This window comes from Podarcis raffonei, chromosome 12 (assembly GCF_027172205.1).
Source record: "Podarcis raffonei isolate rPodRaf1 chromosome 12, rPodRaf1.pri, whole genome shotgun sequence".
In the NCBI taxonomy this organism is placed as follows: domain Eukaryota; kingdom Metazoa; phylum Chordata; class Lepidosauria; order Squamata; family Lacertidae; genus Podarcis; species Podarcis raffonei.
In genome coordinates, this window is record NC_070613.1 from 26,204,388 (window position 1) to 26,231,433 (window position 27,046).

The following is a 27,046-nucleotide window of genomic DNA, read 5'->3' on the forward strand; positions in this document are numbered from 1 at the left end:
TAGTTGATTGAAGACAGTGAGTCAGTAACTGTTAAACAAGATAAATTTAGCATAGTAGACTTTCATATGTGGACGTGATGAGAAGTGCCATGTGCACACTTTCATGAAAGATACACAATTCAGCCAGTGCTATGGAATTAACCCTGAGATGAGTTCTCTCATCCACAGTCAGATCAAGCTAAGAAGAAACAACCTTCGTCACATTGTGGGTTGTGTCCAATAGTCTTCACCCACCAATGCAAGTCCATTTGATCCAGTGAAGGCTTCCATTAGCAGACTGGGGAGGGAGACTTTTTAAAATTATTTCCCTCTGCAGTCCTCCAAACAGCCTCTGGAATGTTGAGCTACCCATTGACGCAGCAAGAAAGGTGCCTTGAGAGAATCCTCTCTATTCTGCTGATGAAAGGTCCTCTGACCCAACAGAGGCTTCCATCAGAATAACACTACCATTGGATACAATCCAATTCCCTTACTGGATTGGGAACCCATTGTGCAGAAAAGATTTGCATCCAGATAGATGAGCAGTTCAAGTTCATCTAACATGGTGCAGTTCATTTGCAGACCGTGAGTGGAGATGCGCTTTCTTTATCCATCTTAACAATATACGCTGCATGCGACTTGATCATGGTTAAACTGGGCTTTGAAATTACAATGCAGGAATTATTTATTAGTAAAGTGCTTAAAGTTTAATAGTCTGTGCTCTCAGGCTAACAATTAACCTGATAGACACAAAACAGAAGGGGAAGGGAGAGAGAAGGAACAGGAAACATACTGGTGCTAGCCCTTTGTAAAATTATATATATTTGTAGTGATCTGCTGGAGTCGCTAATGTGGGAGACAGGTCAGTCTTGCCTCTCCATCAGCTGTTTATAGTAGAAGGCATATCTGATAGGAGGAGCCACTAAGACCTATAATAAAAAGACAAGGCTGATTCATGGTCACGCGACTCCAACAAGCTAGATGGTGGTTACTGTTATAAAACAATTCCATTTCCTGCAAACAGTCTCTGAGCACTTAATGCTGTAGCACAGCTGAAGGTAAGCAAGTAAGGATCTGGTCAAGATTGCCAAGAGCAGGACCCAAGTATATTGTACACAGCCTGGGGGTCCTGGATCCATTGCCTTCACTTTAGGCTCAGGTGGCCTTGGTAGCCTTTCATCAGCTTCAGCAAGTAGCACCTTCATCTGGGCAGGGGTAACTGAACTTCTGCCATCTGCTCTGGTAACCTCTAAGTTAGATTATTGCTACGTGTTCCACGTGAGGCTGTCTCTGAGGACTGGAAACCTCTGAGGACTGGAAACCTCAGAGTTTGGAAACTTCAGCAGCCAGGTTGCTCACTAGTGCAAGACGGTTTGAGCATATTACACCAATCCTGGCCCAACTTAACTGGCTACCAGTTAGTTTCCAGGCCCAATTCAAAGTGCTGTTTGCAACCTATAAAGCCTTAAATTGGCTCAGTACTGCAATAGCTCAAGGACCACCTCTCCATCTGAATTTACCTGAAGCCTGCAATCATCATCTGAGGCCCTTCTTTGTGTGTCTCCTCCATGAGAGATCCGGACAGCAACACAAGGACGAGCCTTTTCTGCGGTGGCTCGCCATTTGTTAAATGCTCTCCCCATGAAGGCTCGCCTTGCACCTTCATTATACATCTTTAGTTGCCAGGCAAAAACATTTTACCTCTTCCAGACCTTCGGATAATTAAACAAATTGTGGCCTTTAAAACTCTGGAGGATATTATTTTTGTTATCATGATATGTATTTCTGTGTTTTTGTAAATAAATAGACATTAAATAAGAAGCAAAAAAAAACATCTTTTTTTATATAAATAAGCCAAATCTCTGCAATCGTTAATATAGGAGGACTTGTTTTTTGTTTTTTGTTTAGACTTGGTGTTTGCAAAAGTCCAAGTCCTTCCCCTGGGCAAACTACTTGATTTTTTTCATCGCAAGCATTGCAATCAAAACCTGTTTTAGCTTCCTGTCAGATAAGTTTGTGACTCAACCAAGCACTGTGACACAGAAAACTGAAGAGTCTGACCTTTTGTTGCTGAAAAGTGATGAAGGTTTCAGGACACTACAATTCTCTATGTCAGTAAAAGAACAAAAATGAAACTCAAAATGTGCAGGATGCAATTGCTTAGGAAAACATTAGAGAACTATGGCTGTAACCAGGCCTGTGCGGGGGTGGGGGGGTTGGGGGTTGGCAGCTGGGTCCACTTGCCCCAGGCCTTGGAGGGCTATGGTAGGGTTGCCATACGTCTTTGGCCAAGCCCACCCACCCCCCAACTATACAACTTTTCTGTCCTGATTATCACTGTTTGAAATATGGCAACCCTAGCTAAGCTGGCTGGGGGCCCCACCAGGGACTGGCTTTTTTGTTTGAGCTTATAACTTTATTCTAAGAAGACTCCCGCCCTGGGCCTCAGACAAGCTCTGCAGAGGCCAAGGAACAATATTTAATACTGGTTAGATTAATCTGCAGGTGAGGAACCTTAGGCCTGAGGGCCAAACATTGTCCTCCAAGCCTCTCTACCTACCTGTTGGGACTCTCCTCAGCCACACCCTTCACTATTATGGCTTACCACCCTTCCTTAGGTGTTTTTTGTCTGGCTAAAATGTGTCCTTGACCTCTGGTAATGTTGCTTGTCTGAGTAGAGGATAGAGGGTAGTTTGTGTAGAAATTAGCTTGCTGTATAAAGGTAAAGTTTACATTTCCTGTTCTGTCCACTTTTGCCTCTGCACCTGCCCACTCCTTGAAAGGTTGCCCAGGAGAGAGTGTGGCCCTCAGACAACAAAGGGTTCTGCACCTGTAAATTAATCAATTTAAAATGTTAAAATGGCATGCCGCTAATTGAGTAGCACATTTTGCAAAAATGATGTCAATGTTCCTTCTATAGTAAATTTTTTCATACTGTGTTTTATGTTGTGTAAGCCACTTGGAGAGCGCTACGCCTTAAAAGGCAGCCTTTAAATTATGTTTATGAATAAAGAAAATAAAAGTTGTGAATGTGCCAAAGAGCCGTCTCTTGTGTTTGCTTTTTATTTTATGATCACTGATCGTTTACTAGCAGCAGAATCCACATCCATGTTGACTCAAGTCCTGCCTTTTTTAATGGGTCTTTCTCGCAAATTGGTGAGTATAAGACTGCAGCATAGGTTCATTTAACTTTTTTTTAAAAAAAATTACTGGGTCAAACCAGATAACATATAGTGAGAAAGAGAATACATTACATCAAAAGTGGACATAAAAGAGAAAAGTGTAAAGGTTAATAGTTCAAGGCCTACGAGAGATAAAATGGCAGAAGGTGAAGGGTAATGGGGCCCACTTTTGTTTTGCTTGTTAATAAATGACCCCGTAAATGTAATCTCAAAACCTTTTATTGCTGACAAACTAAAAATTAAATGAGCGCTATAAACAAATTCAGCTCATCCATGCACACTTTATCATAGGGGGGATTTGTGTTCTCCGTTTGGGGACCTTTCAACATTTAGACATGTGTTTTTAAACTGATCTGAGAAAAGAGCTTAGCATGTATTTATGGAAGAAAAATGCTGAAAAGCTCAGGATCAGAACCAGTTCCTAATGTGGCCTGCTAATCTGATAACTTTGTAGTTTGTCATCGTAGAATGACATACGTATAAAATCACTATCCACAGCTTCATGGCTTTAGATGTCTTTTGCATGGACTGTGGTGAATGAGAACTGCGCTCCCAATCTCAGGGTCAGCCAGCCCTCATCTGCTTGCCTTCTCCCTTGCATCCAGCCCGGGGAGTGGCCCTGGCTGTCAGCTTCCTCCTCCTCAGTTTCAGCATTTCCCTTGTGTAACTCAATAGGGAGGAGGATAAGGACAATGCAAGAATTGGTTGGCTGCATCTGGCATTGGCTTTTGGCCTGTTTTCCTTCTGGACTGCCAGTCCCAATGAACACCAACCACCGCCATTGCATAAACTGCAATTAGTGATTCCTTTCAAATGTGCACTGTTAGGATCACACTGGCAGTCACAGACTCTGGATCAATAGAATGCAATAGAACATAGAATTGTATAGTTGGAAGGGACCGCAACGATTATCTGGTCCAACCACCAGCTATCAAGAAATCTTTCACCTAGTGCAAGGCTCAAACCCACAATCCTGAGATTAACAGTCTCATGCTTTACTGACTGAGCTGTTCCCTCAGAGGTTCCTATAAATATCATTTGTCTTGGAAGAATTCTGATGGATTTGATGGGGACTGCCAAGATAGGGACATGTTTTCATATAATCTAAGATAGGTTACCTGAACCACAGACCCTTAGGACTCCCTCAGAAATATGCTTCAGAGAAACATGGCTGTTTGCCAGAGCAAGGCATCTGAAACTGGCCTGTGGACCACCAGTGGTCTGCCAACTTCAGGTGGTTTGTAGCACGTTTGCATTAAATGTTAATATTTATTTTCAATTGTATATTTTTTATATTGTATTTTATTTTATTGTTTTACAGTCTGAATTTTACGGAATGCAACTTGTAATGCAATAACATACAGTACAGGAAATAAAAGTCGCCTCCCATCAATCCACAGAAAACCCGATCGATATTTGTTCCAATTCAGCAGGAAACGGGTTTTCCTGAGGAAAGCGGTGGAACAAAAGAACAAAAATCATGGGACAAACGAAAGTGTGGATGAGGCCTTAGGCATGACTTTGCTCATTTTTGGCATAGGTTCAGTTGCCTCTTGAGATATTGTGGGCCAAACTTGGCATTAGGGTTCTCCAAGGAGTGAGCGGTGTTAGTCAAAGTTTGGATGCCTGGCACCTTTTTGATTCAAGGTGGTGAAGCAAAACATCACTTTGGCATGACTTCATCTGATTTTTGGCGCAATGGGTCCAAACTCACAAATTTCACTATCCATTTAAAAATCCACAGTATTTAGAGGCTGCTAGTTCAGGCTGCTGGCCCATCTAGTCCAGCATCCTGCTCTGGCCAACCAGATGCCTGTGGGATTCCAGCACAAGTGTGCTCTCTCCTGTGGTTTCCAGCCCCTGGTCTAGAGCAGCATTGCTGCCCCCAGCTACATACTATAGGATTGCACTGCCCCATGTAAAAAAAAATTTATTATTATACGCAAATTCCCTTTGCTGCATTACTTTTCTTTGTGTTTTCATTCCGTATTTGCTATCGGCAAAGAATGCTGAAAATAATAAGGAAAAATGCTAATACAGAGCGAACACGTGACGGCCCACGGATTGTTTGCTCTGAAATTTGGATCTGCTGTCTTCCGTCTCTAGATTTATTGTTTGAATAGCGGGTTGGTTTAGCAGTGTGTGTGTGTGTGTTTATTCATTTAATTTGAATGATGTTAGTTGCTTTGAGGTTTTCTGCGGGGGGGGGGGCGAGTTAGGATCGGAAAGCCGGGATTTAAAAAGAAAGAGATCCCCTTAATAATAATCAGGCCTTTGGGGCCTTGCGCGGTTATCCATCAACCCACCCCACCCACCCTTGGGTGACAGGAGCAGCGGGACGCCGGCCTCTTTCCACCTCGCCGCGCGCACGGAGAAGACGGCGGCGTCTCCCGCCTCGCTCCCCGTGACTCCGCCGCCGCTTCCCCCGCCTCTCGGTGCCTTGCGAAAGGACGAGGAAGACGCGGCTGGCCCGGCCTGCGCGACCCACTTGCTGGCAGCACCAAAATCCCGAGGAAGGCCGGGCCGAGGCGGGGGAAGAAACGCTTCTCCTCCTCCTCCTCCCGCCCCGCTCCCCGCCCGGCCGCCCGCCTCTCTGCCGGGAGCTTCAGGCAGGCTGGAGCGCGGGAGGCGAGAGGGAGGGAGATCCGCCGAGGCGACTCCGGCGCTGCAAGAGGTGAGCTGCGCGGGACGGGACGGGGGGCACCAATAGGCGCCTTGGCTCCTGCCCTTGCAACCCCGGAAGGACGAGAAGGGGGCTGCGCTTGTTGTTGTTTTTAACACGGCGCCCCCGCGTGAGAACCAGGCGGGAGGACGGGGAAGCCCTGGCCGAGCAGAGCGCGGGTGGCGTGGGAACGGGCCGCGCGGCTAAGCGCAGAGCACGCGCGCTTTCGCGCCGGTTTGTACTCTACGCGTAATAGCACGGTTTCCAGTCACACTGCAAACCATCCCTGCAGATTCCCAGATTCCTACCCCACCCCACCCGTAACCCAATTTCATTTTACTGTATATGTTAAGAAGAATAACATAGCTGGAGCCTTCGTGTTGTCTAACATCCATCGTCTTCCGGGCCAGTCAAGGGCAAAGCAGCACAGCGCTATCGGAACGGGACACAGGGCATGCGCGATCAAAGCGGAATTATTATAGGATCTGGTTGCTCTGGGTTACAGGTTGATAGAAGGCCTTTGGTCGCTTGTCCCTTCCTTTCCGTTTTCTTTACAATGTGCAGTTGACAAACTGATTAGCCCAAGAGCAGTGTTCGAAACTCCCATCTAGGCACATTTTGCGAGCAGTTTCTGAGCTCTGGGCACAGTAGTGTGCCTAAGATTTCAAATTAAAACTGCAGAGTCCAAGGAAAGCAGGACCTTTTTCTGCCTCCCCACTTCCAGCTACTCTCTGAAGCCTGAAGAAGAGACCCCCTTAAGAATATTAGGGGGTGGACTAGAGCATGTGAAAAAGAACATTGTATTTTAGCTGCAGTTCATTCATTTTCAGCTTTGTACAGTGGTAAAGGTAAAGGGACCCCTGACCATTAGGTCCAGTCATGGACGACTCTGGGGTTGTGGCGCTCATCTCGCTTTATTGGCCGAGGGAGCCGGCGTACAGCTTCCAGGTCATGTGGCCAACATGACTAAGCCGCTTCTGGCAAACCAGAGCAGTGCACAGAAACGCCGTTTACCTTCCCACCGGAGCGGTGCCTATTTATCTACTTGCACTTTGACGTGCTTTCAAACTGCTAGGTTGGCAGGAGCAGGGACCAAGCAACGGGAGCTCACCCCGTCGCAGGGATTCGAACCGCCGACCTTCTGATCGGCAAGTCCTAGGCTCTGTGGTTTAACCCACAGCGCCACCCACGTCCCTTGTACAGTGGTACCTTGGGTTATGTACTTAATTCATTCCGGAGGTCTGTTCTTAACTGTTCTTAACCTGAAGCACCACTTTAGCTAATGGGGCATCCCACTGCCGCCGCGCCGCCGGAGCACGATTTCTGTTCTCATCCTGAAGCAAAGTTCTTAACCTGAGGTAATATTTTTGGGTTAGCGGAGTCTGTAACCTGAAGCGTATGTAACCTGAAGCGTATGTAACCCGAGGTACCACTGTATTCTTGTTATAAAAAGCATGCCTAGACATTCCATTGTTGTGCCCGTACCCTAGGATTAAGGTGCCATTTAGCTCCTAGCTTTCATATCTCAGTTTCTAACACAGCCCAAGAGGTGTGTGTGTGCATTTAACCACAGAGGTCAAGGGATGTGTCCCTAGGTTGCACAGTGTCTGAAGTGAAAGGGAGATGAAATTAATAGGATGGTGGCTGCAAGAGGTCATGAGCAGGGCTCCATATTGTTAACACTGAGTGACAGCAGCTTTCAGACAGACATTCCCAGGCCTACTAGATGCTGTGGACTGAAGGGGATTTTCAACATGCAAAGCAGATGCTATAGCACTGAGCTACAGCCCTTCACTAAAGGTAATAGAAAAAGCTGCTTGGATTGAATACAGAGGGTACTCTCCCACTCATGTACAGTGGTACCTCGGGTTACAGATGCTTCAGGTTACAGTCACTTCAGGTTACAGACTCCACTAACCCAGAAATAGTACCTCGGGCTAAGAACTTTGCTTCAGGATGAGAACAGAAATCGTGTGGCGGCAGTGGGAAGCCCCATTAGCTAAAGTGGTACCTCAGGTTAAGTAGAGTTTCAGGTTAAGAACGGACCTCCAGAACGAATTAAGTTCTTAACCAGAGGTACCACTGTACCTTAAAGATGGATTTTGTGGTTGCCTTCTGAATAAAGCCACTTGCAGAATTGATCACTTGGGTGGAATGGGTGCCCAGACTCAAAGCTTGTTGCTTCTCAGTTAGACAAAGGCATTTATATTTTGCTTCTATAGGTAGTGGTTGGATAAAGACAAGACTAATCATTTACAATGTGGTAACTTAACCTCTGTGAGCACATAACCACATAGTCAACTGATTGCCAGAACATGAACAAATAATCAGTGCATCATACAATCATAAAAGGAGCTGTCGCAGGGTAGGTTGGTACTTATTTGCTAAGTGAGAGGTGGGGATGTTTCTGAGCTATGGGGCTGATGGGAGCTGGAGTCAGCAACACTTGGAGGTTCACAAGCTCCTCATCTTTCTGCTGCATTTTAACAAGGAGGCCTTTACTCCAAAGCAGAAATGTGGTAAAATGTTAAACTGTGATCTGTGAGGATTCTCCCAACTCAGTAACTTTTCTGAAACATGAATGAATATTTTTTATTAGCTGCTTATAAAGCACAATCAGTATAAACGGCACCTTATAATGTAACATTTTAAACATTAGTAAAAATTGGCTCCAAAGTTTGCTATCTGCCATGTTTCGTTATGTGTGTTTTTCCTATTGAAACAATGTACTTGTTTTAATTATGAGGTTCCTTGGGGAAGGGTGATCTTAAAGGTGGTATGTAAATACTTAAAATAAATAATAAAGTACAGAGAACAGATAGGAGCCTGCCTCCATGGAGTTTGCAGTCTAAAACAGACAGTGAGGGAAACAAGGTCATCCATGGAAAGGATAAGGCTTGCCAGTGTGGTGTAGTGGTTAAGAGCGGTAGACTCGTAATCTGGTGAACCGGGTTCACTTCTCCGCTCCTCCACATGCAGCTGCTGGGTGACCTTGGGCTAGTCACACTTCTTTGAAGTCTCTCAGCCCCACTCACCCCACAGAGTGTTTGTTGTGGGGGAGGAAGGGAAAGGAGATTGTTAGCCGCTTTGAGACTCCTTCGGGTAGTGATAAAGCTGGATATCAAATCCAAACTCTTCCTCTTCTCATCTTCTTATATCTCAGGTTCTGCAAGCGCTAGAAAGTTACCGTACTCAAGCAAACAGACAAATAAAGCTGGGGGTCAAGATTAAGGTTTATCGGGGGATCCCGCCCCCCGTGCCCTGCCTTGTAGACGTCCATGGGGGAAAACAAGGGAAGGAGAGTCAAAGGGAGAGAATGAAGAATTCAGGCAAACATGTTTGCACATTATTAAAGCCTGCTTATGGTTAAGAATGAGGATTAACACGATGAGTCTAGGCCTTGTAGGTGAGCTTTGACAAGGGATTTGAAGGAAACAAAGAGAGGTAACATCATACAGTATATGTTTTCAGGTTGGGAGTTGCACACATAGGAAGCAGCAAGGAACAATGAGGTGGTGCTGGAGTCATTGAAGGGAACAGGAGACCATTAATCAGTGGAGAGGGAGATATATGGAGGAGTGGGTATTACTTGTTTGTGCTGTTGACGTGGATGGTGTTTTAGAGACAGTGGAAGAGGACTGCTCCCTGTCTCGAGGAGATAACGACTCTTATGTTTTCACACAGGGGAAGCAACGGTGAAACAGGGAGGTAGGCAGGGACAAAATGAGAAACAAGGATCATAGGAGAAAAAGGTGGCCAAAGAGTGTTGGGTTGGACAACAGAATGGCCAGACGCTACTTGGACGTCAGCAGATAATATAGCTTGGTTTCATTAGCACAGTCTTCTTATCATGTGGTAAGCGTGCACATCACAGTGATAAGTAGTGTGTCCCTGATGGCTGATAAACACAGGCCCAAGGCCCTCCAAGCCTCCCTATCTGGCCCTGAGGACTCTCCCCACAACAGCCCCCAGCCACACACAGTCTCTTAATGTCATGCCCCTCTCTGGCTCTGGTTCACAGTCACCTTGAGTAGGGTTGTTGTTTTTTGCTGGAATGTGTCCTTGAACTCTGAAAATGATTCTTGTTTGCTTGGATGAAGGATAGAGGCTGGTATGTGTATAAACTAGCATACTGTACAAAGGTAAAATTTACACTTGTTGCTAGGCTCACTTTTGCCACTGTCCATTCTCACCACTGACTGGCATGTGGCCCCAGAAGGTTGTCCAGAAAGGAATAGGACTCTCAGTCTGGGAAAAGGTTCTCCATCCTTGGCCTAGAAGCTCAACGGTCATGTCTAGGGCATCTGCTTGAAGGGTGTAGCACTCATGCGAACCTTGGTAATCCACCTGTCCAACTGTCTAATTAGCTCAACTCCCTCTTTTTTGCAGTGGTCTTTTCTGCACTTTCCAGCTATAATAGGATTGTATGCAGCTTAGCCACTCACTTAATTGTACCATTAATATTCTGAGCTCCTGTAAAGTTGCTAAGCAAGCAGAAGTAAACATGTCACTTTTTTGTTTGCTTTAACCCTTCACCTAATTAGTTAAGACAACTTTACTGTGCTTAGCATTTTTTTAATAAATCAGACATTACTCATCCACACCAGATGTCCTTTCCCTAACCACAAGACTGCTAAAAGGCAGTGTGTTCCAGTTAACACAACTCACCGCTCCTGAGCTCTAGCTCCCTGATTTCTCAATTTTGTGGGACAGAACAGGACTGCTGAGGGAAGCAACTTAGCAAATAGCCTGGTCAAGCATGCTTTATTATGTACACTTTTACTACTTCCTGTGCTCATATGTGTTTGGACGTTAGTCTTCAGCCAGTAGGTCACAGCAGAAGCCACAGCACTATACAAATATATGGTTACAAAAAGTAGATGTCCCTGAATCCATGCTAATTTTTTATTTTTTTATATTTCACAAGATTTATATATCTCTTGACTGTAATAAAACCTTGGTTAAATATGAGTCATGGTTCACTATGAGACCACAGATTTTATAGATGGACTTGGGGCTCCATCCCTGCCAGCCAACCCTGCCTACAACGCTGTCCCACTGCACCCCTCAGAACCCCCCCCCCACACACACACAAGACCTTGCCAACCCCCCACCCACCCAACCATTAGACCAGAGCTGGATATCTTTTATGGTTTCCACCCCAGGGGCCAACTTAGGTGGGAAGGGCAACCTGCATGTCAATCACATGACATAATTGTGATGCCACATGATTGGCAGGTGGTCTGTTCCACTCACTTGCCCAAATCCCAACATCAGAGGCTGAAGAGAGACGGGTGAGAAAGCCTACGCTGCACTAATCCTTTCAGCCTTTTGCAGCTCTCCCCCTGCTTTTCCTTTGTCCCTTACCCAATGTTGGAGGTCCAAAGGAATACCAACCCCATCCGCCCCCACCTCACCAAAGCCCCCAGTGCCTTCTAGACCTTGCCAAACCAACTTCCCCCACTGACCTAGGGCTTGCCATGTCTCCCACCCACCCCCATCCCCTTAGACCTTCTTGCACAAGGAGGCGGGAAGGGTGGCAGGTGGTCCAGGGGTGCCATGGAGGAACAGTCATGACAGGCCAGGATGGCTCCATACTCCTCACCCACTGCTTCCTTCCTCTGTGCCTTCTGTTGCTGCTGAGGTTGAAACAGCATCATTGGTGAGGTGGGCAGCAGCTGTAGAGCAGGGCGGTTGCTGAGGAAGTGACACAGGCTGTTGTGACTTCCTCCACAGCTTCTCCAGTGCTACTGCAAAGGCCACAGAAGCTCTCAAAGAGCTATTGTCATGCTGTGGTTCTCAATGTCATCTATCAGACAGTGCCCAAGGTGCATGATGACAACCTTAGGCAAATATATAGTAGGAGATAGACTTGAATTTTACTGAAAGATCTATGAATTATTAGTTGCACATGGCAACAGTACAGATAAATTTTACTTTTCCAGCTTCCTTTTGTCCAGACCATCATTTTTTATGTTCTTTTCCCCCCACCTTATCATTTCTGTTACTTCAGTTTGTTTCCCCTTTCTGCTTCACTGCCATCCCTGGTTCCATATTGTTCTGGTGGAAGAAGAAAAGGTGGAAAATTAGGACATTGTTGGATTAAAAATCAGTTCTGACTAAAATTATGTAATCTAAATTTATAGCCGAATGCACTGCCGAACAAATGCATTAGCAACAGGAAGAACATCTCTTCTTCTTAATAGTTCAGTGACCTGATGTTCCTTTTGAAGCGTTTATCCGGATTTTTTAAAAAATCTATGCATTCTCAGATGAATACTGCTGTATCACTGTGGGGCAATTGGAGAAGAGTCATTGTTCCTGGAATTTTAATCCTGTTGTAGTCCATTTTCAACCCCAAGCTCAAAACTTTGAAAAGTATACTCTGAAAAGTATACAGCTTTTCAATGACTTGAAATGTTCATAGATTTGTAAAGGATAGCCAGGTCAAATCATGCATAAAAATTGAAGCAGGTTTTTTTCTGGGTTAAATACTTTTAAGGTTTCAGGTTTTTTCAAAAAATGGGAGAACTGTTTCAAGTTTCTAGAGTGCTTTATAGCTTTTGACAGTTTTGTTTATGACTAGAGTGGGCAGGGAGTAGATTTAATTTACTGGTAGACCCGATTACTCAAAATAGATCATCAAGAGTTTCCCAGTTGTGGAACAATAGAAACAGCAAAAAGCCACCACCCAAACTGAAAACACTGATCTGTAGTAACTCAGATGTTGGCTTATATAATATCATGTCATGCAGTTAATATTTGGCCGCCAAATTGTCTTTTGCATCTGACTCCATCCCCCCAAGCCACTTACTTAGCACATGGCTCTGCACAAGGTTTGTGGAGCTAGCCTGAAAACTTAGGGGAAATGATTTCTGGTTCATGCCAGGTTCTCCCGCAATTCTAGACTTCTAAGAAAACCATCCTGTCCCATTGGGAGTCAGATGCAAGATCATTAGAAGAAACTAAATCATCAGAAATTTGGACTTCTACCATTAAAGCCTTGCTGTACACAACATGCAAGGAACAAGCCTTTTAAGACCCTCTTTTTATTCTTCACAGGCTGCGCTCTGATCTCTGCTGGCATCAGAAACCAGGAGCTGATTTGCATATGTGATCCAACAAGGTAATTTTTCAAAAGCATCTGTTCATAGCTCACAGGGCCAACTTCAGGTTTGAGGAGGCTTTCAGCAGTACTGGTTCTCTCCTTACAACCGTGGGTCTCACTCAGCCACAGGCTACCCACCCACCAGCAGCAGCAATAAGCTACAACCATCATTTTAAATTTCCCACTGTTCCCACTGGGATAAAATCTAGAATTAGTTGGTTCTGTGGTTCTGGTTCCACTCACCATTGGTCTCCCTTGCTTCCACCCTATCATTCTCAATGGGCACCAATCCGCCACTGCTCAGACCATTATCCAGTTCTGATGGGAGTCCCAACAACAACATCAGTATGGAAGGCTGCAATGTCCCGCCCGTGTTGTACTATGATGGCAATTTATACAGTCATGCTAAGCATCCAATGAGCAGCATCTTAGGTACATCAACACATCACCCACCCGCCCAATGGCCTCATTGCTTTCCCAAGCATAGCAGTATTTGACCACCCTTCCCTTATTTTATTGAACTTAAAAAGTGGCATGTCAAATACTGAAGACAGTGCAATTTTTTCTACTGTTGACATTCTGGCAGCTGACAAAATATTTATTAAGATTTCAGTATTTAAAAGAGAAATTCGAAATTGGGATTCGTGTTTCAGAGTTATGATATAAAGCTGAAGGTCTGCCTTTGGCAACTAAGGTTTGGAAATGTTGGCCTTTTTTCTGAGCAGTATATTTGGGATCTGAGTATAAGCTCTATGGTAAACAGTGGAAATTTTAAGTTTCTGTTTAGGTTTCTTAACTAGTTCAAAGAGCATGAAAAATGAAGTGAATGCTCAATATTCAATTCCCTGGCCTCTTTTAATGTTAAAAGTAGCCCATTTCTCGTAAAAGAAATGTTACCAAATAGCTGGGGTGTTTCACAATGTACCTTTTGAGATTTAAATACAAAAAAATAGGATGCAATCTCGTCATCTGCATGAGTGAATCACATTTCCAGGACACACAAATCTTTTTTCCTTAGTTTGCTTTGGCTAAAATAGTTGTTGACCAATTCCTGCTGGATTTGCAACTCACATTTAAGAGTGAATCATTTTCTCAGAATTAGTAAAGCACAACAACTGCTAGCAAGTTATTTCAGTAATAAAATGACATTTAAAAAATATAGATTTTCAGAGTTAAGAAATTGTGGGTCTTTCCCTTATCACAATCCTACATGCCATTTGGCACTTGGATTAAGGTTTTGTTGCCTTTGACTTTGCAGTTTCCCTTAACATTTTATTCGTTTATTTTTACATATGCTTCCTTCTACATTTTTTTCCCCTAGACAAATGAATATATAAATTCCTGGAGGAAGTAGAATGGCATACAAAATTCCTTTAATGTATGGCTGTAACATTTAGTCAATTAATCAGTTAGATTTTGATTGACTAGCACACTGATGCTTTACTCAGTTTATTTATATGCTGCTGATTTTTTAAATATAGTAATAGTATTTCTGTGCAATGTTACTGTATTGTTTTATTGATTACTCTGGGAGTGCCTTGGGAGGATTACCAAGCATAAAAAACAGTTTAGAAACATGTTAAATAAAATTAATAACCTTCTCCTCATTAATAAGGCAGCACATTTTTTTAAATTTTACAACAACAATTGATTGCACGGCTTGCCAATCAGAAGATTGGCGGTTCGAATCCCTGTGATCGTTGCTCGGTTCCTGCTCCGCCAACCTAGCAGTTCGAAAGCATAAAGTGCAAGTAAATAAATAGGTACCACTCCGGCGTTTCCGTGCACTGCTCTGGTTTGCCAGAAGTGGCTTAGTCATGCTAGCCACATGACCCGGAAGCTGTACGCTGGCTCCCTCAGCCAATAAAGTGAGATGAGCGCTGCAACCCGAGTCATCCGCGACTGGACCTAATGGTCAGGGGTCTCTTTAGCTTTACCTTAATGCCTCTTCTAAGATAATGTCTGATGAGCGTGCACCATCTATGTTTTTTCCTTTAGAGCTACTGCTTTTTCTCATGCAATTTTAGGCAGACTATCAATTCAATTCTAAGAAAGTTTATTTGGAAGTAAATCCCACTAAATTCAACAGGTTTTGCTCCTGTATAAATTTATGTAGGTCTGCAACTTAAATCTTGTACAATTAATCAACTTGAATTAGGTGGTTGCCCTACTTTGGTAGCCATGGAATACCAGTAAACATATATAAGGTCTGAAATAGTACCAACTTTCAGTTTATCACATTATTTATTTATACATTTTTATAGTATATCCTATGCTTTGGTTCAGATGCACCAGTACACAATGTGTGTCTTGTTCTATATATGCACTGTTCTGTGTTAGCATGGGCTACACCAGTATCTTCAGTGTGGAATAATGCTGTGGATCTGCTTCAGCATCAGAATGGCACACTGCCTTAGGCCACAATCCTAAGTGCAGATTGTTTCCATTGTTAACAGTGGAAAAGCACAAGGTGTCATCCTGCAACACAGCAAGCATATTTATGAGGGGGAATGTCCTGCCAGGCTTTATAACTGCTACATAATGTTTGTATTGGTGTGCTGTTGTGGTTGCTTGGATGGTTGTCGTTCTTATGTTACAGAAAAGGAAATGAAGATAAGAGGTAGTGACTGAATTCTTCGCCAGCTGTGGTAGACAAAGATTCACAGAATTTGCAACGGTGGGTGACACTTTGGCAGACAAATGTGTGCCTGCAGAATCTCAGCTTTCCAATGAAGACATAAATTTGTTCAAGCTCAAGAATTCTGTAGGGAATGTTCTCTCGGGTCATATATTTCAGATCTTTTATGGATTCTGCCAAGCATCTTTGAAAGATGTGTTTTCTCCCTTATTGATGTCTGCTGAATTCTTTTGCTATTTATGGAGGTGGTTTTCTCTGTGTAGACCTGGATTGGGGAAACTCAGGCCAAGGGGCAATCGTCCAGGCCCTCAGAACTCTTCCATAGGCCATACCCCCAATCTGGCCCTGTTTCTCAACCCAAGTGTTTCTGCCTGGCTAGAATGTGGAATATGTCCTTGAACCCTGATGATGCCTCTTGCTTGTCAGGATGAAGGATGGAGAGAGGTGTGTGAATGTGTGTAGAGCTAGTCTACTGCACTTTTGATTATGGCCATGTTCAGCACAGGCATGCAGCCTAAATTAGGTTCCCCGACCCTATAAACATAGGGGTTGTGGGGGGGGGAGGTGGCTTCTGCTTCTACCTACTTACATGGGAGGGAGAATTCCATTGTGTTCTAGAAGGTTCTGCTGGAGTGAATCATCAGGGGATCTGGGGAGGTCTTAGTGGGAAGAGTTAGATGGGAAAACCCATTTCAATAAACAAATCTATTTATGGCTTAGAATCCAAGCCATCATATGTACAGTAATTGGTTTTTTTTGTTTTTATTTCATCTGGTGCTAGAACACAATTGCCTGGCTTGTAGAAAAATGTGTGAAAGTAGGGGGGGAAATATTTCACGATGCAGGATGTGTTAATGGGTTCATATTAACCATGTGTGTTTCCTCTCTGTTTTCTTTTAGAAAATTGCCCTCTAATCTCATCCTGTTGAGTTATGGAATCAATTTCTATGATGGGAAGTCCCAAATCTTTAAATGAAACCTTCTTGCCAAATGGTGTAAACGGTATCAAGGACACCAGCAAGGTCACAATAGGCATAATTGGAAGTGGAGATTTTGCAAAATCACTGACCATTAGGCTTATTAGGTGTGGGTACCATGTGGTCATAGGAAGCAGAAACCCTAAATTTGCTGCTGAGTTCTTTCCACATGTGGTTGATGTCACTCATCACGAAGATGCTGTAGCAAAAGCAAATTTGATTTTTGTTGCTATACACAGAGAACACTATGCTGCTTTGTGGGACCTCAAACACCTGCTTGTTGGTAAAATCCTTGTAGATGTCAGCAATAACATGAGAGTTAACCAGTATCCAGAATCTAATGCAGAATACTTGCAGTCACTTTTCCAAGATTCTTTTGTTGTCAAAGGATTCAACGTTATCTCAGCCTGGGCACTGCAGTTAGGACCCAAAGATGCTAGCAGACAGGTAAGCTATGTATTTATGTCTTTTTAAAAAGCGGAATGAAAATAGTGGTTGGAATAGTTGTGACTGTCTTGCCAATCTCAATATTTGTTCCAGCACTGAGAGTAAACATTGCTCAGTATGCTAGCTTGTAAACAGTCATCAGTGCTGCTGAGCTTGAATTGAGGAAGAACATCACACAAGGATGCCAAAGCGTCATCGCATTACTGTTATTGCTGCAGTACTGACCATCCAACAACAGAGTTTTCTGGGTGGCTCACAGAGATAAAATGATGATATTATTATTATTATTATTATTATTATTATTATTATTATTATTATTATTGAATCCCTTCACTTGAGGCATCCCAAACTATTTACACTATAATAAAACCATATGTAAAATGGTATGTATAACATACAATTTAATTTTTTTCTAAAGAAAAAAGCTTGGGGAAATGGAATATCTGGTTCTGAAATAATTTGTTTGGTCAACTATCACAGAATAATTCCATCAGTGCTCTAAACAACATTTGAGCAGAAGCAGCTGGCTGCAGAGAATGCTTTAGTTTTCCATACAATGCTTTCTAGAAAACAAAATGAGAGAACTCCCTAGTTTCATCATTATAGCAGCTTTAACATTCAGTTATGTCACTGGAAACATAAGTAAGGTGAAAAACATCACCTTGCTGACAACAATGAATGAAAACAAATTAAACATATAAAATCATTTATGCATTTAAAGTGGTCTGGGCACTTTTTATCTGCTAGTAGCATCTACTGCAGTTTGACCATTACGTTCAGGAGTAGCCAATGGGGTGTCTGCCAGATGTTGTTGAACTCCCATTTTTGCCATTCTGGCTGGGACTGATGGGCATTGTGGTACAGCCACATCTGGAGGACATGAATTTAGTCCATTGCAGCTGTTGAATTCATCTTTATATTGGTACATCATAATCATGTTTGTGTGTGTATGTGTTGTTTTTTTAAAGGTCTACATATGTAGTAATAATTTTCAAGCTCGACATCAAGTTATGGAACTTGCCCGTCAACTCAGCTTCATTCCTCTTGATTTGGGCGCTTTATCATCTGCAAGGGAGATTGAAAATTTGCCTCTTCGCTTGTTCACGCTGTGGAAAGGACCAGTAATAGTGGCTGTCAGCCTGGCCACCTTCTTCTTCATCTATTCTTTCATCCGAGATGTAATTCATCCTTACGTGAGGAACCAGCAGAGTGATTTCTACAAAATTCCTATTGAGATCGTGAATAAGACATTGCCAGTTGTTGCTATCACTTTGTTGTCTCTAGTGTATTTATCAGGGCTGCTGGCAGCTGCTTATCAACTTTATTCTGGCACTAAGTACAGGCGATTTCCACCTTGGTTAGAGAGCTGGTTGCAGTGTAGGAAACAGCTTGGACTGCTTAGCTTTTTCTTTGCAACGGTGCACGTGGTTTACAGCCTCTGCTTGCCCATGAGGAGGTCCGAACGGTACTTGTTCCTGAATATGGCTTATCAGCAGGTAAGGAAAATAACTTGGAGACGGTGATTCTCAATGGGGTTCCCAGTGGTCTTCCGTTCAGGTTACTGATCAAGTCTAGGCCTGCTTAGCTTCAGTGCAGCATCTGTTCCAAGAGATTGTTAACTAAGCCCATAAGCACTGAATTCTGAGATCTGCATAAATCACTCAGATTTGCATCTGTTTTCCATTTTCCATAGTTTATTCTCCTCTTCCTAGTTGTAGGAAGGGACAGGCCTATTAAGGGCATGAACGCCTCCTCACAGTCACTGGAAATCCCTTCCTCCCAGCTTCCGGACAGTCCACCAGTCACACTTAGAAACCCAACAAGTCTCCAGAATGAATGAAAACTCCTCTTGTACAAAAGTGTCCCGTGTTCTAAAAATTTTCCGTCCTCTTTCTTCAGGTCCATGCGGATGTTGAAAATACATGGAATGAGGAAGAAGTCTGGCGGATTGAAATGTATGTCTCCTTTGGAATAATGAGCCTGGGGCTGCTTTCTCTGTTGGCTGTAACTTCTATTCCTTCAGTAAACAGGTCGTTAAACTGGAGGGAATTCAGTTTTATCCAGGTGTGTATTGTAGCAAAACCCGATATTAGAAGCTAATCTTTCAGAAGGCATTTCAATGTTGATATCTAACAGGATTGCTCCAGAAATGTCAACAAGTTCCTAAATGCTAATACTTAGCAAAAGCTGCCCTGGAATGTTTCCTTCCAAGTAACTACGTGTAAGAGTACACTGTAAGGCAGTGTTCTTTATTTTTTCATTCTGGTAAATTGACTTCACAAGAATTCCAAATCTAAGAAATGCTTGGTCAAAGGACATTTCCTTGAATTTTTTTTCACCCAAAATGTGTTTGAGATAAGCAGTTGAGGCTTTAAGCAGTTCTTTTCAAGACTTACACAGTTTTAAAATATTATCCACAATTCTACTGCATTACACTGATATGACAAATCAACACATCTCCGCTGAGGACACTAAGCACCAGCAAATCCCAGGAAGGGCTAGAAGCTGTGATGTGTATCATTAAAGATATCTGGCAGTATCTTTCTGATACTGCTTTTTGTCGCCTTTTTCTATGCAACCATACCTGCTGATTCAAGTGAGCAGCCTCTTTCATCCCTTTTCTTCCAGACTCGTTATCAGTCCAGCAAATCTCACACACTCTGCTCATCCAGCAAAAGGTTTCTGCCCCTAGAGACCTTCGAAAATGCCAGAGGAGCATTCTGGATGCTCCTTTTCATATTCCGAGCTGCTCTTTCAGTTTTCCTCTGCAGAACTTAATTTGAAAAATCAGAATACATATTGGGCCATCACAGTGAAATAAAAAAGAATGGGGAGCGACCTTTTTATTAAACCAGCAGAGTTCAGAATCCTGAAAGCGATAAAATGTACTTACAACGTATGCTGATTTTAACTCTGTCTTTTTCAGAAATTTTAATTAGTTTATTAGCTATGTCTGCTAATTGGGTTTCCAGAGTGTTAATTTGTATCTGTTTCCTCTCCCTCCCACCCCACCCCCCAATATCTTCAAAGTCTACTCTTGGATACGTCGCTCTGCTCATAAGTACCTTCCATGTGTTAATTTATGGGTGGAAAAGAGCCTTTGAGGAACAATACTACAGATTTTACACACCACCAAATTTTGTTCTTGCACTTGTCTTGCCATGCACAGTAATTCTGGGTAAGGTATTTTTGCTGCTGCCGTGCATAAGCAGGAAATTGAGGCGGATAAGAAGAGGATGGGAAAGAAGACAATTTATGGAAGATGGAAGTGGAACTGGTTCACATCCCTCGCCAGAAAGGGTTACTATCATGTGAGTCCACAATGACGCTATCGCCTTTGTCAGCATTGTCCTTTCAAAGTGATGTAGTTCATAGAAGCTTTACTGTAGACTGAAAACTGTGGGAAACAAGTGATGATATGCTGTAAACTATTAGGAAGTGGGCAGTGTTGGTCAATGCAAACATTTTTAATGTGGCGTAAATGTCTTTGAGCACATCCCTGCATTCTGAAGATTTGCTGTCTGGGCAGAGAAAGTGGGTTCTCAAACCTCTTCTGCCACACTTGGGTTTATTAAGCATGTTGACCAGAGAATAAATACCATTGAACTCCATGGGGTTTATATCTGAGTGAAGATTCTTAGCATTGCACCATTCATAATGTTACAGCTGTCTTCCCTTAGGCTGCCAGATTCAGCGCTGGAGAACAGTCATTTTCCTTTAAATCTATTAATGTTACAAAAGTCCTATCCTTTCCTTCCCTGGCCCAGCTATCTACCTCCTTTCCTGCTTGCTATATGCCGTGCCTGGAGCCTTGATCCATTATGGTAGGTTGGAGGAGTGGTGTAAGCACCTGCCCCAAGAATCACTGCTGAATTTGGCTCCCCTGAAACAAAATCCTGTTTCCACACACTGAGGAGCACCAAGCAGGTAGATCTTGCCAACCTTTTAATGCACATCCCATAATGCACAAATTAGCATTGCTCTGGGGCATTGTGGAAGACTTAACTGGTGGCCAAATGGGGGAAAGGCTGCAGGAGAGAGCTTTCTTCAATCTCACCCACATTTGCAAGCATTTGCTCCATTGTTTCCAGTGGGACTTGGACACCATTGGGAGCACTGCCATCACAGCTAATACACAGTACACTTTTCACCCAGAGCCAGCCATGACATGGTGAATGAGGGGACCAGAGAAGCTGCAGCTGCCCTATTTCCTGCTGCACCGGGATATTTTGAAGTATATGGTTGTTTTCCAGCTTTTGATAAGGCTGCCATAGTCTTTACCCTTTGTTTACGTGTTCAGTAGTGTTTTGAAATTGCATGAAGATCAAACCTTACAAAGCTAGCTATTTATAACTGTGCTCAAATCCATGGTCTTAAAAGACTGCTGGTTTCTGCTAGGTAGATTACTACCTAAGTTAGTGCAAGCACTAGTGGACAATGAAATGAAAGTAAGGGGCATTAATAGACCAAACTAGACATTATGGCAGCAGACTGATTTGCTAAACCCAGATCTTGTTCAATCACATAAATTTTTGGGGAGGGAAAGGGGTCTTGTTTTTTGTGTTTGTTTTTTAAGGAAAGAAAATATGGGGGCTGGTAGAGCTTTCTCTGCCCATGGCTTACTTGCATTTTGCTTCTCATTCCCGGCACATTTCTTCTGCACTGAGCCTCCAGTACTGGAAGTGAGCTCAGCTGGGAGAAGAGCAGTTGGGTGAAAGGCACTAGTGGGAGAGTTCCGTTGCCCTTACCCACATCCATAATCCATGGGACTCAGCTGGAAACTTCAGTTTCCATTCTTTCCAGTGGGACGTGGGCAGCCTCGACTTTTGCTGGACTGTATCCCATATACATTTTGCACAATTTATCACAAAACCAAACTTCAGTCCATCTTTTGCAGACGTATTTACTGTCAGCAAGAATATCACAGTTTTTAAATGCTATAGCCTGACTTCCAGCACACTGCTTATATTTATTTGGCTCAAAATTAAGAATAATAGATATTTCACAGTCCCGCTTAACACACTCGCAGTAAGGGCGCTATGAATGTGGGATACCTGTTTCACATGCATAATGGCAGGCTGGAGGCTGCTAAAAATAGACAAAAAGGGACAGTTTGTAAGCCTTCCATGCACTTAAGGTGTCACAATGTCTCTGTGTATGACTAACCAGTAGAAATGTGGGTGCAGAGCCACTGAATCATAGATGCATCTGACTAGGACTCTGCAGCACCCTTAGATAAGTTGCAGACCCTTGAACACTGACAGTACTACTGCAAGTGCTTTCTCTGTGCTCACAGTGGTCATATGCCAGAGATAGAGAACGTGGTGCCTTCCAGATGTTGTTGGAATCCACTTCCCATAACCCGCAGCCAGGATGGCCAGTGGTCAAGGGAGGTGCAAGGCACAGTCCAGCAACATCTGAAGGGCACCACATTGGCCAGCTCCGTCATGTACAATGCATTCTTGATTCCACCTATCTCTGGATTGAGGCCTTTGGAACAATAAGCTCAGAAAGATTCTCATCTTTTAACATGTTTAGCATAATTGGGGTGATAACTATTTTTGTGTGACTATGGGGGGGAGGGAGTCCACCGGTTATTCATAATTTGTTATGGACTAAATATCTTTTTTAAACGCTTTACATCGCACAAAGGATATATTGTTTGTGTGTGAAAAACAAAATCATCTTCTGCAATGAATGTGCCAAAATGAAATCTTCATAGTTTTAACACCTTGTTAATAATTATGATACCTTACACCTGAAGTTCCACTCTGCAACTTGAGTTCCTAAATTCTAGTTCCTAAAATTTTGGAATTACACTTAGGTAGGAATTCATTGTAGTGCTATGGCAATTGTTCTGTCAGCACACACACAACCCAGAGCCATGGGGGGGCCACGGGGTGAAGGGGGGGACTCTGTTGCACTATCAGATGTCCACTAGGGGGACTACTTAGTTGAATCCATCCACGAGAATTTTGTTTACTATTTTGCTAAACTTCAAGTAACTTCACTAGTTTGTTTCTGCTATTACCAATTGAAGCCAGCATAAATGGTCAAATAAATGTCCAAAACAAAAATTCCCATCACTTGTTAATTTTTCTCTAGGGTCCCAAACAAGCAATGCAAGGTAGATGTCTGTGTTTTTATGATACACTATTTGTGCAAATATTTGTGTTTCGTGAGAGTCTAGCTAGATTATAGTAAACGAAAGTATTGAGGGCTAAACTAATTATAGCACTGAACATGACACTGGAGAGTATTATAGGGCTCTTGTTTAATAGCAGACAGGGAGGGGGTTTTGAATGGAGCACAGCACATGGAGGTTTAACCCTTCGCTTCCCAGCCACAATCCCTCTTAAAATCTTGCCTCCCCTCCCATCTGTTAGCATTGGGGATAAAGACTTCCATTGACACCAGTTTTCATCAGGATTGATTTTCTACTTGCAGTGTTTACATCCACAATAATTCATTGCAACCATTGTTACTTCACAGGTGGTACTAATTCCTTTGCCACTTTTATTCAAATATTTAAAATAAATTGAAAAGTAGAACTTGTTGCTTAGCATGGGGGGGGCAGGAAGTGCCTAGCAACCTGATCTTTAAATGCTGTGCAAATATAAGATGTGCTACACCAAATTAAATGGGACCATTGACTAACAGTGGAACAGTTTAAGGCAAGGTTAGGGAACCTGTGGCCCTTCAAATGTCCCAACTCCCATAATCCCTTGCCATTGGCCATGCTTGCTAAGGCTGATGGGATTTTCTGTTCAGCAGCATCAGAAGGGCAAAGGTTTCTTACCCTGACATAGAGAATGAATCCGTGCTGCCCTGTTCCTGGCCAAGATGCACTTACAATAACACCTGAACAGAAATGCACCTATGGTAACCACAGACACCAGACTGCCATTTCCAGCTCAAGGGCAGACCTGGGGTTTGTTGGTTCCGTTGCTTGCACTTACTGAAGAACCATCACCACAATGGAGCACTTTTATGGACCATGTAATTTAATTCTTCCCATTGAAATCAATGGATGTTCTAGTTTTTTGTCAAGGGCTGCACTCTCTCTGGGGTAACTTGTAGAGGCTATATGCCGTATGGGCAGGAACAGAGCCAAAACTGGGTTGACCCACTTTTTTTTCTAATACTCCTCTTGCAGTATATACTAATGACTCATAGAGGGCTTTTGAAGTTCGGCCAAGGGCCACATGCATACATTCTTACATCAGTCACATCCACATGCTTCTTGCAAAGAAACCTGGAACTGTAGTTTGTTAAGGGTGCTGAGAACTGTAGTTCTGTGAGGGGTGAGCTCCAGTTCCCAGGATCCTCTGGGGAAAGCCATGTGTTGAATGTATGGTGTGGATGTAATCAGATGCTTATTCCCATATATGCAGGGGATTCTCATTCTCTGCTTGTGAGTGGTGCTCTTAGTATGTGCCATATTCTGTACGTGTGCATATACCCTTATGCATGAAGTATCCCCCTTAAACATGATAACACCACTGCAAGTTCAGAGCTCTGGATCCCAAATGGTATTTAGCATGTGGGTGTAAACTCTTTAATGGCAGCGTTATGTCATATTCAATTCGGGCCACAAAAATGTCTTAAGGAAAATGCTATCTTGAATTATTTTTCAAAAGGTTTTATATAATAGCATAAATATTTATTTTAAAATTTATTTAAGATAGGTATATTAATAAAATTGTATTTTTGGATAAAATCAAAGAAGAGTACTATTAAAATATTTACGCTACATATAGGGTTTTGACACATTAAGTGATCTGACTATTCACGGAGCAATTTTCAACCCACTTGAATGCATGCAGGTCCTTTTCATGCAAATAAGCCTTACAAGCATGCATTTAAGATGCAGAATTGCACTCCATTTTATTAAATTCACTGTGGCTCAGATCCTGCAATCTACAGTAATTATAAAACAGTAATTATAAAATGCACACAACCACAATCCAATATTTTCAATGTTTATTGGCCCAAGCCAGCTTGTGCTGTATAAATGCTACTACTTACTGAAATACTCAGCAGATCAAGCTTTTCTCCAGATATTCATATTTTGTTGTCTATGTGTGTACGTCTTGGCCATACACAGATCTTGGAAGACGTTGCTCCAATTCTGATGTTAACAATTTCATTCCAAATAAATAATTGTTTAATGCACTGTAAACAATAATTGTGTCTCCATGGTTTCTTCTTCTCCTTCCTTCTTTGCTTCTCTCATATGCCTCAACGGGAATTTCCAAAGCTTGTTAAACTATTTCACCACTACATCTGAACTAGGAAGCTACAGTTAAATCTCTGGCTGCAAACCAATATGCCTTCCTGGTTTGTAATCAGATATTAAACCACAGCTACCTGGTATGGGTGTAACAGGTAACTAGTTTAATAAACCCCATGTTTCCATTATGATGCACAAGAGAAAGGATGAGAAAACACATTCACAAGTTACAGCACTCATTCTCAGTACAATAAACTATGGTTTATTGAATCAAGATAAATATTTCTAACTGGACCATTGTATGAACACCTCTCCCAATGTTTTCAGTGGAGCCTGTGCCGATGTAAGAGGTTTTGGATTGGGGTATAAGCCATATAATAAATTATTTCACAGCCTAAAAATGAATGGCTGATCGATATATTTTTTGGTCTATATATATTTTTTGAGAGTTTCAAATATTTATCTTATTAGTTTCTTCTGAAAATTAATATAACTTAATTTATCTCATTACTATAATGCTGTACCACTGCTTAATATAGTCCGTGTGCTTTCAAAATATCATTTACATGCATTTAAAAGATTTGAAATGACATTTGTAACATAATTGTAAGAAACTTTTTTATTGTGCTTAAAATGTGGCAAATGATTTAATTTTTTAATTATTAATTTAAGTGTTACTTGTTAACTGTAGCTGATAGATACAGATGAATGATATTTAAATTTGAATAATACTTAAATTAAATTTGAGGTTCTACTGAATTTTATTGTACGGTTATTGTCTACTTGGCTGTAACAATGTAGACCCAGAGATGGGTGCAAATTTTTTGTTGTTGACATTCTTGTACAAACATGTAATGTGTTACACCAGAATAAATATTTCATTTGTGTTACATAGGTTTGTAGTTCAGTGTGCAATTATCTATAAAAGCAGCTGTAATAGAGTTTATGAAAACAGAACCAATTAGAATTGTGTCCATTTTTCTATCCTTATAGATGGGCCTTTAGTTTTCAGTCTGCTTTAACATGGCAACCTGGTACATTCACACAGTACTTTGCACTAATTCTAATTGAACTTTTAAGAACAGGTTGAAAGTCTGCCAAAGGCTGTGATTTTTATATTTAATTTTGGAATTATATCTTAATTTTGGAAAACACAGACTATCCAAGGCAGGAGGGCAGCTCCCCCCCCCAAACAAATAAATAAAATTATTTAACTAACTAGCTAACTGCATTGTACTCAGTTCTGCCCCTCAACATAATGCTTGCCCCCCAAAAATAAATCCTGACTACGCCCATGGTCTAAGGCCATACAAAAAGTCCCTGACTGAGCAAATAGTTGAACCTGATCTCGTGCATTGATTTCACAAAGTCCTAAACAGAATGGGATATACTAATGGATACAGCAGCGCAAAGTATTCAGACACAAAATCAATGTGCTTCTTTCAAAGCAACAGTGAAATTTCCCGGTTTTACCAATACTGAAGTCTTGTTTCCCTCCCACCAAAGTTGGGAGATGTCAAGGCTTTGCCGGAGAGGCCTAATGCAAAACCTGCCTCTCTAGGCAGCTATCTTTTGGCGCCACCATTTGGTAGCAGTTTAATATGTCTCATCTATTACGTGATGCATGAGTCGGTCCATCAGGAGGACCGTGGAAGGAGGCTGCATTATTAAGGCCTATAGCCGCTTCTGCCACCTTGGCTGGGATTCTGGGAGGTGACATGGTTGAATGTACGTATACTAGAGAAATCCCTCTTGCCTTAGCCGACCAAACTTAGGACAATTTCGCATTCAACCCAGGACACGTGATGAGGGAGAAGGAA

At 42.5% G+C, this 27,046-nt stretch overlaps 1 protein-coding gene across 4 annotated transcripts; it reads left to right on the forward strand.

Annotated features, from left to right (window-relative positions):
* The first annotated feature begins 5,536 nt into the window (after positions 1 to 5,536).
* STEAP2 (STEAP2 metalloreductase) lies at positions 5,537 to 21,121 on the forward strand. 4 transcript variants are annotated; one of them, XM_053409460.1, is made up of 7 exons: positions 5,537 to 5,835; positions 12,886 to 12,949; positions 15,531 to 15,608; positions 16,470 to 16,993; positions 17,962 to 18,489; positions 18,893 to 19,057; positions 20,024 to 21,121. In XM_053409460.1, exons 4-7 carry the CDS (start codon positions 16,502 to 16,504, stop codon positions 20,306 to 20,308), a joined length of 1,470 nt encoding a protein of 489 aa, XP_053265435.1. In that variant the 5' UTR covers positions 5,537 to 5,835; positions 12,886 to 12,949; positions 15,531 to 15,608; positions 16,470 to 16,501; the 3' UTR covers positions 20,309 to 21,121. The 4 variants fall into 4 exon arrangements, with proteins under 4 accessions (XP_053265435.1, XP_053265437.1, XP_053265438.1 ...); XM_053409461.1 differs by lacking the exon at positions 5,537 to 5,835 and adding an exon at positions 8,011 to 8,188; XM_053409462.1 differs by lacking the exon at positions 15,531 to 15,608.
* The last annotated feature ends 5,925 nt before the right edge of the window (positions 21,122 to 27,046 follow it).

What these genes read in the sequence shown, in the direction of transcription:
- STEAP2 (XM_053409460.1), top strand. Translation starts at nt 16,502, where the DNA reads ATGGAATCAATTTCTATGATGGGAAGTCCCAAATCTTTAAATGAAACC. An exon ending in TGAATATGGCTTATCAGCAG is followed by an intron (nt 18,490 to 18,892) that starts GTAAGGAAAATA and finishes CTCTTTCTTCAG; the next exon opens with GTCCATGCGGATGTTGAAAA. An exon ending in GGGAATTCAGTTTTATCCAG is followed by an intron (nt 19,058 to 20,023) that starts GTGTGTATTGTA and finishes ATATCTTCAAAG; the next exon opens with TCTACTCTTGGATACGTCGC.